At 39.1% G+C, this 12,951-nt stretch overlaps 1 protein-coding gene across 1 annotated transcript in view; it reads left to right on the forward strand.

Annotated features, from left to right (window-relative positions):
* Positions 1 to 256: 256 nt before the first annotated feature.
* The window catches only part of NSUN3 (NOP2/Sun RNA methyltransferase 3), a 60,233-nt gene continuing 47,538 nt past the window's right edge, over positions 257 to 12,951 (forward strand). Inside the window, exons 1-3 of the mRNA XM_052647264.1 lie at positions 257 to 372; positions 1,173 to 1,282; positions 10,056 to 10,399. Coding sequence (XP_052503224.1) covers positions 358 to 372; positions 1,173 to 1,282; positions 10,056 to 10,399 — 469 coding nt within the window. The 5' untranslated portion in view covers positions 257 to 357. The remainder of the gene's footprint in view (positions 373 to 1,172; positions 1,283 to 10,055; positions 10,400 to 12,951) is intronic.

The following is a 12,951-nucleotide window of genomic DNA, read 5'->3' on the forward strand; positions in this document are numbered from 1 at the left end:
GGACGGAGGAGCCTAGTAGGCTCCAGTCCACGGGGTCACGAAGAGTCGGACATGACTGAGTGACCTCACTTTCACTTGCTCTTGCCTCTCGCGGGACATGTGTTAGTTGCTCAGTCGTGCCCGAATGCACGCAATCTTTACCTTTTAAGCCGCCAGGTAAAGCCTCGCGCGATCGGGATCTTTTAAAAGGCGAGATTTCGTAACCTGGGCAAAGCAGAATCTCGCGAGAAGTGAAACCGGAAACGTGAGGGATGGGAGAGAATTCCGGCGAACATCCTAAGACTGGCTGTTCATTTGTTCCCAGGAAGCTTTAGATACCCTGTGGAATTGATTTCTTGTTTGATCTCTCCTGACGGGATGGTGTTAACCTTGGTGAGGGCTGGCACCCAGCCGCGTACCTGAGCCAAAAGCATTACCGACCGATGACGTTGCGAGGGAGGGGGCTGGGATGCGGGGAACTTGGTGATTTCAGGCTTTCTTTAGCTTCAGTCCAAGGCTGTAGAATAATGCTGAGTGTTTAGACGCTTGCTCTTGAGCGTTTTCTGTTTTCTCCCGATTCACCTCCGCTGCTAATAACCAGTCTGCACTCTAGCCTGCAGGCTTTAATATCCTTTCAACTTTGAGCGGAATGCAGGCTCTTGGAAGGCTGAAACTGCCCTTGTCCCCGTGTTATCCTGGGAGATTAGAAGAATGTCTGTTCCATAATTGGCCTTCGATAAACTCTTTGGATTAGTAAATGAAATAAAACTGCAGCGAAGTTTCCACAGGAAACTAACGTAACTTTTCTTTTAAATGCAGTTTATTTTGGAATAATTTTACATTTACAAAAATATTGCGAAGATAATACATGCTTTTTTCCTGAGTTCCCCTGATGTTAACATCTAGAGTGGCTTAGATTAATTTTGTTCCTTTGACACACATTCCTATGTTAGCACCACAATTCCACTTCACCTTTTGCCTTACATTTGAGCAATAATCATTTGGAGAAACGTTTTTTATAAGTAGATTATGATAATATAGTTTTATTAAGTGTAAGGTATAGCTCCTATATTAACTGGTAATTATCAGGGGGAAGAAAGGGTGTTATCTTAAGAAAAAAGACTGTGCTAGTAATGTTGAAATTCAGTAAATTTGTAATAGAGTGTGTCAGCAAACTTTTCTTGTCATCCTAGCTGAAAGCAAAACCAGAGAGGAAGCTTGCAAAACAGATTTGCAAAGTTGTATTGGATCATTTTGAAAAGCAGTATTCCAAAGAACTTGGAGATGCATGGAATACAGTAAGGTTAGTATAATTAATCTTTTGATGCTTTATGAAAGAACAAGAAACAAACCCTTCTGGGATAGGGGTACTGTGAAGATAAAAGAATTTAAACCATTTTTTGCTGTAGCTTCAGAAGAGAAGAAGGAGGAGGAGGAAATAGCTTGAATCAGGAAGATGGAAAGGGGAGAAAGAAAACTTTGTAGTCATAATTTTGTTATAAGCAAAAATTGTTATACCTAGCCCTGTTTAATTGCTTTGATCTTTGAAACAGGACTGCCCACCAGTCTGACAAAATTAATTATACTGTAACAGAAAGGTTTTTAAACTGAGGATATTTGACTAGTTTCTGAAAGTTCAGGAGATAATGCAACAAATCTTTAAAGCCATCACTGCTTTATCATGGCTAAAGTCACTGTTGGGTGATCATGTTTCTTCTGTATGTCTTTAGCTTTATGTGTTTTGAACATACATGCCTATGCACGCACACACACACACAAATTTAAATATTTTATAGAAAACAGAAATGAGAAATAATGCATAGACATGAGAGAAGTTTGATTTGTATGTCAGTGAGTTTTGCATTTGGTCAGTATGTTAACTCTTATGGGTTCTTTACATTGAGTGTCTGATGCACTATACCATACCCTGTGAAACACAGGAAGACAGTCCCCATGTCCAGTGTTCTGGTATTCATAGGAGAGAAGGAACATGATTAAAACTATATAAACTGCTAATTCCATAAGTATCCCAATAGAAGCAGGCAGGAGTACCCAGTCCCATGTAACAAGGCCTGATGACAGCAAAGACCTAAGGAGAAGCCAGGTCTTGGTAATTTGACAAAGTATGAGATGGTTCTGAAGTAATCTTAGACCAACTGTTTTAGAAACTTGTAAACACTGTAGCTTGAAAGTGTAGTTTATAGTTGGAGATTTATTTCAAAACTAGAGTTTTTAAATGAGTGAAATGAGTGTCTTCTGTCACAGAGAAGAGGGATGAACAGTGAAGTGTGTAATTAATTCATGAGGTTTTCAGTATGCAGAGTTAACTCAGATAGAATAAGAACCAGATAGCCAGACATCTTTAGTATGCTTATTATGTGCCAGGCAATAGTGCCTTTATTTGATGCTTGGAAGAAAGCTCCCAGGTTTCCTACTTTTCACATGAGGGAACTGCACATAGTTTAAGTATTAAAATTTGCCCAGGTTCACTCAGCTACTAAGTGACAGAACAAGGGTTTGTGTGCCTCTCTGGTTCACAAACTCCTGCTCACTCCTGTTCCATATACCTCTCATACCTCAGATGTAATTAGGCATAAATGGATGATCAAAAAAAATTTCAAGAGGTGTATTGTCTTCAGACTTAACAGTAATCTGGCTACTCAGACCCTGTAATGAGTTATTTTTATATTTAATGTGCTCAGACAGATTTATAAATTATTATTTGACCCTAACCAAAATGAGCAGTGAACCTCAAATCCATTTGATTAGCCATGTCTTCTGCTTCAACTACCTTTTTGTTGGGTTTTCATGGTAATTTAAGTTTTGCATAAACATGTGCTAAATTTGCCGTAAGCAAAATAAAGGCTTTCTCTGCTTAGAAAGTAGCCTGAGCACTGAGCATGGCATGGGGAAATAAGAACAGAAGTGTTTTTGTTTTTTAACTATTTATTTCCAAGACATAATATTGTGCTTGCAGAGGCTATGTACTACCAGGGAAGGGAGAGTGGGTTCTTGTGCTATCTAGAAAGCTAATAATTTGCTCAGTATTCTTAGTTATAGTAGTGAGGAAGATTTAGTGTTTAATTTTATTGCTCCGCAAAAATCTTTCTTGCCGTCATTCTTTGAGCAGCCCTTTGAAGTTGAATTTACCCTGATTCGATTTTTGCCTTGTTGCTTACATGCTCTTCAGGTGAGCCCATTCATGTCACGTCTTTAAAGGTCCCTCAGTATGCTGTTTCGGAGAAGGCAATGGCAGTCCACTCCACTACTCTTGCCTGGAAAATCCCATGGACGGAGGAGCCTGGTAGGCTGCAGTCCATGGGGTTGCGAAGAGTCGGACACGACTGAGCGACTTCCCTTTCACTTTTCACTTTCGCGGATTGGAGAAGGAAATGGCAACCCACTCCAGCGTTCTTGCCTGGAAAATCCCAGGGACGGGGGAGCCTGGTGGGCTGCCATCTATGGGGTCACACAGAGTCGTACACGACTGAAGCGGCTTAGCAGCAGCAGCAGGCCATCATCTCCTGTGGTGCAGCCCTTACATGGGAGGAAAGCAGGAAACAATGTCAGGCTAGAGTAGGAGACCATCAGCTCATTGTTGAAGTCCCTGAAGACTGAAGGGAAAGTGGCTCAAGAAGGTATCTTGAGGCACTTCTGTGAGCTGATTATTTCTGGATTTCTAAACCAGACTTTTAAAATGATTGTATGAGCGCTCTCTAGTGGGCAATAATAGCAATAAAGGAAAAGGGATTTCTTTATTTTAACTATGAACTCTGTGGGTTCTATAATCTGTGCAGTTACACAGAACTAAGCAATGGTACTTAGCAATGTCTAGATAAGATAATTTTTTATCCTCATCATTAAAAAGAATGGAGAATAGTAAAGAAAAGAAATCACAGAAAAGTTGAAAATCATGTTATGTAACAGACTTTGTCCAAATAATATGCAATTTTCAAGGGATATGTGAGCACAGGCAAGTTATGGTAATTGACTTCCGGATGCTCAGCTTTCATATATGCTCTTTCAGAAGATTACGCTGCTTCCTTTGATTAAGGGGGTGCTTATTCCTCTTTCCCAATCTGTCCTTCTACAGTTGTCTTTGTCTCACTTTCACTCTCTTGACTCTTCCACATTGCATTCCCTCCAGGGTGTCAAAAATCCCTCTGCAAGAAACTATGGGACTGCTAGTGTAAATGACTACTACAGGATTCTTTGACAGATCAGAAGGTCTTCAAGTTTTGCTTTCAGCAAAAGTAAAGGACTTGCAATTGAGCTGCTAGCTAACAAATCATTTAAAATATTTCTGAAGATATTTAATTTAGTGATTGGAGACCATAACAGAAAATATTTTAACAAAAGGGAGACATTGTTGCAACAAAATATATTTAATTCTCATCTACTTATATAAGTGAAGGTTTTTCTTACCCCTTCTAAAAACATAAAATAGGAATTGATGTTGAACCCTGGTCATTTGTTGTTGTTATTTAGTCATTCAGTTTTGTCCTGACTCTTCTGAGATCCCTAAACTGCAGCCACCAGGCTTCTCTGTCCGTGGGATTTTCCAGTCCAGAATATTGGAGTGGATTGCCATTTCCTTCGCCAGGGGATCTTCCTGACCCAGGGATTGAACCCACATCTCCTGTATTGCAGGCAGATTCTTTACCACTGAGCCACCACAGAAATTGATGTTGAACCCTGATCATTATAGCACTGGGTAATATTCATTCCTGGATGCATCTAATTTCATTAAGGGAGCCATTTCCTATGAATTTTTTCTTTTTATGTTTAGAAGGAAGGTGAAAGTCCCTCATTTGTGGCCGACTGTTTGCAACCCCATGGGCTATATATATGGAATTGTCCAGGCCAGAATACTGGAGTGGATAGCCTTTCCCTTCTCCAGGGAATCTTCCCAACCCAGGGACTAAATCCAGGTTTCCTTCATTGCAGGCAGATTCTTTACCAGTTGAGCCACAGGGAAGCCCCTTTTTATGTATAGATAATTATCAAATGTATAAGTTTATTTTGGTCAATTTTGTACTAATAATTTTATTGATAACTACTCTGGAAGCTACTGTTTTAACACTTAGAACTTTAAGGCTACAATGAAAACGAATTTAGTATATGCATGCACATGTGTCTGTGAGTGTGTATGTGTGAGAGAGAAATACAGGGTAATAAAGATTAAAAGCACAAAATTGTATTAGGACTTAAAGTTATAAAAGTTGTGTGGGGAAATATAAAGAAAAGGGAAAGGAACAGTGTAAAATTTCCACCTGTTCAAGAAGAGTCAGTCCATGAATTTTTAAATGGACAGTGATGGGTTTTAAAATCACTCTGGTATTTAGGTTCCACAGGATAGATTTAAAAAGTAGTGTAATTTATATTTTAAAATGTCAATTTTTACAGTATGCTGGAAGTTACATCCTTAAACATACGGTGAAGATTTTGATACCAACTTAAAATTTTGCAGAGGGTACAGAGTTTTTTTTCCCAAATGATGTCAGTGAATATGCTAGCAAAACATTTGCAGGTCACTGATCTTCTAGGTCCCAGTTCTGCTGATTGCTGGTGTAGTTGAACTTCTGGCTTGGAGACCAGAATCTGGAGACCAGATTCTGAAGCAGCTTCAGAATCTTGAGAGGAGGCCCGAAATATGGCATCTGGCCAGTGTCTTCTTAAGTCTTCTAGTATATGCTCTCTCCACTTTCTGCTGGGCTACTCGCCCATCCATCAGAGCTTTCAAAATGAGTAGGCTCTGGGGCATCATCCCACCAGAGCAGGCACTAGAGTGCCAGGGAGAGCTGAGATTCACATTAATACACAGCTTTTCTTTCTCAGGGCTGGTAAGTGCCACCCTGAGCAACCTTAGCAGTCCCATCATTGAATTGATCCTGTCGTAGCTGCTCCTTAAGGGCCACTTAAGTCAAGCTGTTCCCATTGTTAATAGACAATAGGCTGCTTCCGAGAGGAAGGGCCTCTGGCACTGAGGTTTGGAGAAGAACTTCTCTTCCTCTTCCTGTCCTGTACCTCTTGTGCTACTGTGCTACAGTCTCACACTCCTACTAGACTTTAAAGCCAGAGGATTTTGAATCAAAGACTTCTGCTTCAATAGTGATGTGACCTTGGAAGTTGCCAAATCTCTGAAAACCTCAGTTAGCCTGCCCTCTAAAATAAGCATAATAGTTGCCCTCACAAAAAAGCACATAGCATCTGGTCAGTAATCTTTATTATTAATATTGTCAGGGTGAGGTGGAGCCTCATCCAGTGGATTGGATGGTAGGTAGAAAGGCTTTTCTGGAGAGAGAAGGCTTAATAGCAAATAGGAGAGTTAGCCAGGCTGCAGGTTGGTGAGAGAGGAAAGGTCATTTTAGTGCAGAGGGGCCAGTTAATCCTAAGATAGTTAAAGACTAAAGAAAACTTGCTCCAGGAAATTCAGGTAGTTAAGTTGGCTGGGTATAGATTAGGAGGGATCAGAAAATTGGTTTGTTCTGAACAAGGGCTTATTTTATCTAGTTGTTAGAGAACGAGATAGGATTAATTTCTGAAGATTCCTGCCACATCCTGCTATAAGTAAATCTAATGAGGTTGTCCCCTCTTACGGAGTCTTTCAATGACTTCTCATCTATAGGAATTTAAAATATATAAGATAAAATTTTAAAACTTGATAATCTTAGACTTGTCTCATGTAATCTTCTGGTACACTGGGTTACTTTTAATTCCCCAAATGCACTGTTCTCCATCATACCTTGGTACCTGTCCATATGCTGTGGTGTTAGCCTCGGAACTTGTGTTCTCTTTTCATCCTGCGGCTAATTCCTCATCCTTCAAGATTTAGCATATTGGAATCTATAGTGTCCCTGAACTAAAGTCCTTGCATACAATAAGGTTAAATAAAATATGCAAGATTAATAACCTTTGCTAAGGGATCTGAAAGAAAATGTGAATAAATGGAGAAACATATTGTGATGAAAGTTAGAAAGAGTGAATACAATAAAGATGTTAATTCTCCCCAAATTTAGTACATTTAATATAATCCTAGTTAAAGTTTTTATCTGTCTAAATCACTTCAGTTCAGTCGCTCAGTCATGTCCAACTCTTTGTGATCCCATGGACTGCAGCATGCCAAGCCTCCCTGTCCATCACCAGCTCCCGGAGTTTACTCAAACTCATGTTCATCAAGTTGGTGATACCATCAACCATCTCATCCTCTGTCATCTCCTTCTCCTGCCTTGAATCTTTCCCAGCATCAGTGTCTTTTCAAATGAGTCAGTTCTTTACCTCAAGTGTCCAAAATATTGGAGTTTTAGCTTCAGCATCAGTCCTTCCACTGAATATTCAGGACTGATTTCCTTTAGGATGGACTGGTTTGATCTCCTTGCTGCCATAGATCTAACCAGTCCATCCTAAAGGAAATCTGCTAAATATATCTTTACAAATATTTTATGAAATTTTTTTAACTAACGGCTTTTCATGTTCATCTGAAATAATAAACTTTCTAAAAGAGCTTTGGAAATTATGAAGAAAAAAATTAGATTTTTCCCTTCCAGATGTTAACCAATTGGAAGTGTTTAAAGCCAGTTGAAAGTGTATAAAGCCAATTAAAAGTGCCCTGCCAGATGTTAACCAGTTGGAAGTGTGTAAAGCCATTTGTTGGCAGAGGGATGGACACATGATGTAAACCGAGCCGCTCCAGTCTGTATTAATAAAGTTGTACTTCTGAGCATTATTTCCCTGTTACTACATGACTCAAAACTCTGGATCAATATTCAGCCAGTGTAGAGAGTATAATTAGGATGGACTGACATATGGTTGCGACAGTAGATTTCCTTTTAGGGTCCATTTTAATTCAGTGGTTCCCAAAGTGTGGTTTGCGGATCAGCATCATTAGTATCACCTGAAGACTTACTAGACCTGCAACAGAAAACCCCAGATGGGGCCCAGCAATCTCTTACAGTCACTTGATGCACGTTAAAGTTTATGAAGCATGTTTTTAAAGAAAGAGATTGTCATCCTCCGGTAGAGCTGAAATGCTGGGCTTCTGTGATGCACTGTCATAGTAAGTGGAAGTGATAAGAGAAAGCAATTTCACATATTAGCCTCAATTGAAATTCACATGGCACTCTAAGAGTCGCAGGTGTTACATTTCAATCCAGCCATTCCTCGCATAGGCAACACCAGGGTGAGTAGCAGCTGGAATTTATTTAATTGACCATGGTTAATGAGGCTCCTAAATAACTCAGCTAGAAAGGTCAGCTCGTAAATAAATATTTCCTGCGGTATCATTTGTCAGTTGATGTGAGCTTGTGATTGTCAAGAGATCTAACTGTTGGACCGAATAAAAAATTAGGATGGTACATCTGCTGGGAAGGTGGGAGCAGGGAAAACCTGCAGCATCAGTCCATAAGTGATTTTTAAACCATCCTTGGTTTTTGTATCCTCTGAGCCACTGATTGCCTCATTAACTCTTTTACTGTAGTGTTCGCTGTAGTTAGCTTTCCATACTTTTATCTTCATCAGAGGAAAACTTGAATACTTGACTCTTTCGAACAGCCTTTAATGTAGTACTTTTCCCTTTAAAATTAAGACTCAGGTTTTAAATTTTTTCTTAAACACTTCCTTGTGCAAAGAGTGATAGACTAAAATCTTACTTTGATGGATTTTGAAGTATGCTAAAGACAGGTATGCAGATGACACCACCCTTATGGCAGAAAGTGAAGAGGAACTAGCCTCTTGATAAAAGTGAAAGAGGAGAGTGAAAAAGTTGGCTTAAAGCTCAACATTCAGAAAGCGAAGATTATGGCATCTGGTCCCATCACTTCATGGGAAATAGATGAGGAAACTGAAAACAGTGTCAGACTTTATTTTTTTGGGCTCCAAAATCACTGTAGATGGTGATTGCAGCCATGAAATTAAAAGACGCTTATTCCTTGGAAGAAAAGTTATGACCAACCTAGATAGCATGTTCAAAAGCAGAGACATTACTTTGCCAACAAAGGTCCGTCTAGTCAAGGCTATGGTTTTTCCTGTGGTCATGTATGGATGTGAGAGTTGGACTGTGAAGAAAGCTGAGTGCCAAAGAATTGATGCTTTTGAACTGTGGTGTTAGAGAAGACTCTTGAGATCCCTCACTGTAGATGGTGATTGCAGCCATGAAATTAAAAGACGCTTATTCCTTGGAAGAAAAGTTATGACCAACCTAGATAGCATGTTCAAAAGCAGAGACATTACTTGGCCAACAAAGGTCCGTCTAGTCAAGGCTATGGTTTTTCCTGTGGTCATGTATGGATGTGAGAGTTGGACTGTGAAGAAAGCTGAGTGCCAAAGAATTGATGCTTTTGAACTGTGGTGTTAGAGAAGACTCTTGAGATCTCTTGGACTGCAAGGAGATCCAACCAGTCCATCCTAAAGGAGATCAGTCCTGGGTGTTCATTGGAAGGACTGATGATAAAGCTGAAGCTCCAGTACTTTGGCCACCTGATGTGAAGAGTTGACTCATTAGAAAAGACTCTGATGCTGAGAGGGATTGGGGGCGTGAGGAGAAGGGGACGACAGAGGATGAGATAGCTGGATGGCATTACTGACTGTGGACATGAGTTTGAGTAGACTCTGCGTGTTGGTGATGGACAGGGAGTCCTGGTGTGCTGCGATTCATGGGATCACAAAGAGTCAGACACGACTGAGTGACTGAACTGAACTGAAAGACAGGTCATGTTTTTTTTGCAAGATAATGTGCAGGGAGGGACAAGATTGAGAGGCAAGTGAGGCATTCCTCTTTGGTGCAGATTTTAAGGGGCCCCTAAAACTCAGGAACCAAGATAAATACTGTTTTAATGACCAAAACTGATACCAAAGAGAAAAACCCACGATGAACAAAATATCAAAGTTTTAAAAACAGGATCAAAACAGTGCTGTGTTGAGTCATTTGGGAGCCTGAGGCAAAAGAAAAAGTAATTCTCCTGGTTCTGAAAATCATAGGTAAATAAAGCGTAAGACTAGGACCTAGTTCCCTGACTTAGTATAAAATTGTATTACTGTGTATTATCTTAATACCCCTTTGTTTTTCTTTTTCTCCCTAGGGACATACTAACATCTCCATCTTGTTGGCAATATGCTGTTCTTCTTAACAGATTCAATTACCCTTTTGAACTGGAAAAGAATTTACATTTGAAGGGCTATCACTCCCTCTTTCAAGGATCTTTACCCTACTATCCTCAGTCAATGAAATGTTACCTTAGCAGAACTCCTCACAGAATGCCTTCAGAAAGACACCAAATTGGAAACCTAAAACAATACTATCTCCTGAATGCTGCCTCCCTTCTCCCAGTACTGGCTCTGGAATTGAGGGATGGGGAGAAGGTTCTGGATCTGTGTGCTGCCCCTGGAGGGAAATCTCTAGCTTTGCTGCAGTGCGCTTATCCAGGTAATGTACTTTTCTCTCCATAACTGACAGCTTTTAAATATCCACGTTACAGAATACTTTCAGAATATGCAGGGAGAAATGTAAGATTGAATTTTCAGACTTTTAAAGCCTAAAAACCAAGACAGTGTGGAGAAGAGTGGAAGTTTTACTGAGGAAATAGTGTAAATAACTTTTTCCCCCCGGCTACTTAGTCCTTACAGGTAATTGGGAAACTACAACAAAACTACAACATTTTGTGAACACAAATCTATCAGATAATATGAAACCTGATGAGATTTTTAAAGTTTTATTGTTACTATTACACTTCAGAGTCTTGTATTGATGTCCTGGTATACTTTTATGCAACAAAAACATACACATTGAAACTCATTTTTTGTATTATTGGACCATAAGGTTCTAAGAGAGTTCTGTCCAATAGGAATATAACATGGAGTATATATATAATTTTATGTTTTTGAGCAATCTCATTAATATAAGAAACAAGTAAAGTTAATTTTAATAATACATTATAACCTAACACATTCAAAATATTATTTGAACATGTAATCAAAATAGAAGTTATCAATGAGATATTTGCATTCTCTTTCTTATAGTCTTTGAAATTGGTATGCATTTTACACATAGGGTGCATTTTAATTTGGATTAGTCACATTTCAAGTGCTCACAGCCTCATGTAGCAAGTGGGTATAGTATTGGATGGTGCAATTCTAAAGATTTTTAAAGTTCTTTTGAAATGACTTATCATTGCTATATTAGTAGTACAAAAAGGATGAAATATATGTAATATACATTTATATATTTGTTAAAAGTAATGCATTCATTGCAAATTCTTTTCTTAATGAGACAATGCGACTTTTACACTATTACTTCAGATTTCCCTGGGTGAAAATTACTTATGGGTAGATTAGACAGGGTTCAGCCTCAATTCTACCTGGTTTTTGTTTGATAGTTTTGTTTTCATAAGTGCAAATGCTGTTCACAGAGATGAAAAGATGAAATGGTGAGAAATGTGTTATAGTAATCTCACTAATTCTTTAAACTCCTGAATTATAACCCTAATCACATAGATCTCGTTCACTAAGCATTATTTTAATCATCTACTATATAGATACTCTATGTAAACCAATGTAAGAACTATGTAAACCTATGTAAACACTAGGTCTGTTTTTGATTTTGAAGAAGGCAAAGGATTGGAAACCAATTTTAAAAGACTGTGTTGCCTAATTAGGAGACTCATTCACTTTCTCAGCCAAAGCACTAGTGTGCTGAACTGCCTTTGGAGTGCTCTGGGGGGTTTCTGTGCCCTGGCACAACTTGCTGTAATAAGATTCTGGATGGGTAGGAAGTGTGCTCCTTATTTATAAAGTTGGTGAAGAGCTAGGAGAAGCCTTGACCAGAGGTGTTCTCCTTTTTTAAGAAGCTGATGATCTGAAAACTGATTCCTTTGAAACTATCTAAGCCTGCTGCTGCTGGTGCTGCTAAGTCGCTTCAGTCATGTCTGACTCTGTGCGACCCCATAGACGGCAGCCCACCAGGCTCCCCCTGTCCCTGGGATTTTCCAGGCAAGAACACTGGTGTGGGTTGCCATTTCCTTCTCCAATGCATGAAAGTGAAAAGTGAAAGCGAAGTCGCTCCGTCTTGTCTGATTCTTAGCGACCCCATGGACTGCAGCCTACCAGGCTCCTCGGTCCGTGGGATTTTCCAGGCAAGAGTACTGGAGTGGGTTGCCACTGCCTTCTCCTGAATGTCATACTAAGGAATTTGAAATCGTAACAGTAATGAGGAACCACTGCAGACTTCAAAAAGGAGAATGACATGATCAGATTTACGTTTCACATCAGATGTGGCTTTACTGTAGGGAGTGAAGTTAGTAGAGGTCATACCTGGAGGTGAGCAGGGCAGTCAGAAGAAGCCAATTGCAGTGATTTAGGTGACAGTTGCCAGGGGTTCAGGTTAGGCTATTAAGAATGCTTATCCCTTAAAAGTTGTTATGTATCCCCAGGGCATGCATATCCTAGTTTGAGAACTGCTAATATATATCTTCCTTCAAAAGCATTCCTGTTGAAATAGTTTATAAACATTTTTATGAGAACTCTGAATCCAGTTGTACTAGGCATTGGTATAAGTATACTAGTTAAATGTATATTTTAGGTGAAAAAATACTGTGTTTTCAAATTGTGGTTATAACTGTTATTGAAACTTGCTTTTTTTTTTTTGGTAAGAAATCACAACATAAGAGATTATTTTGTAAGTTTATTTTATTATTTTTACAATTTGAGCTGAAAATGAAATTTTATGGAATTGTGTTATAAGGAGTATTTGTTACTACTTTTACCCTCTGTTCTTTGATAGCATGCTTATTTTGTTTGTTACATCAGTCTCGAATATAGAATTTTTAGTATTGTGAAAAATGGAAGAGAAATGCCAAATTTGGGTACCATTTTGAAAAGAGGGCATTTTAATCCTAGATTATCCTCATTAGTAGGCTATAAATATTTAACATGTTTATGGTAAAGAAATTCAGATTAAGAATCCAAAGGCAAATGGATATA

Source organism: Budorcas taxicolor, chromosome 1 (assembly GCF_023091745.1).
Source record: "Budorcas taxicolor isolate Tak-1 chromosome 1, Takin1.1, whole genome shotgun sequence".
Lineage (NCBI taxonomy): Eukaryota > Metazoa > Chordata > Mammalia > Artiodactyla > Bovidae > Budorcas > Budorcas taxicolor.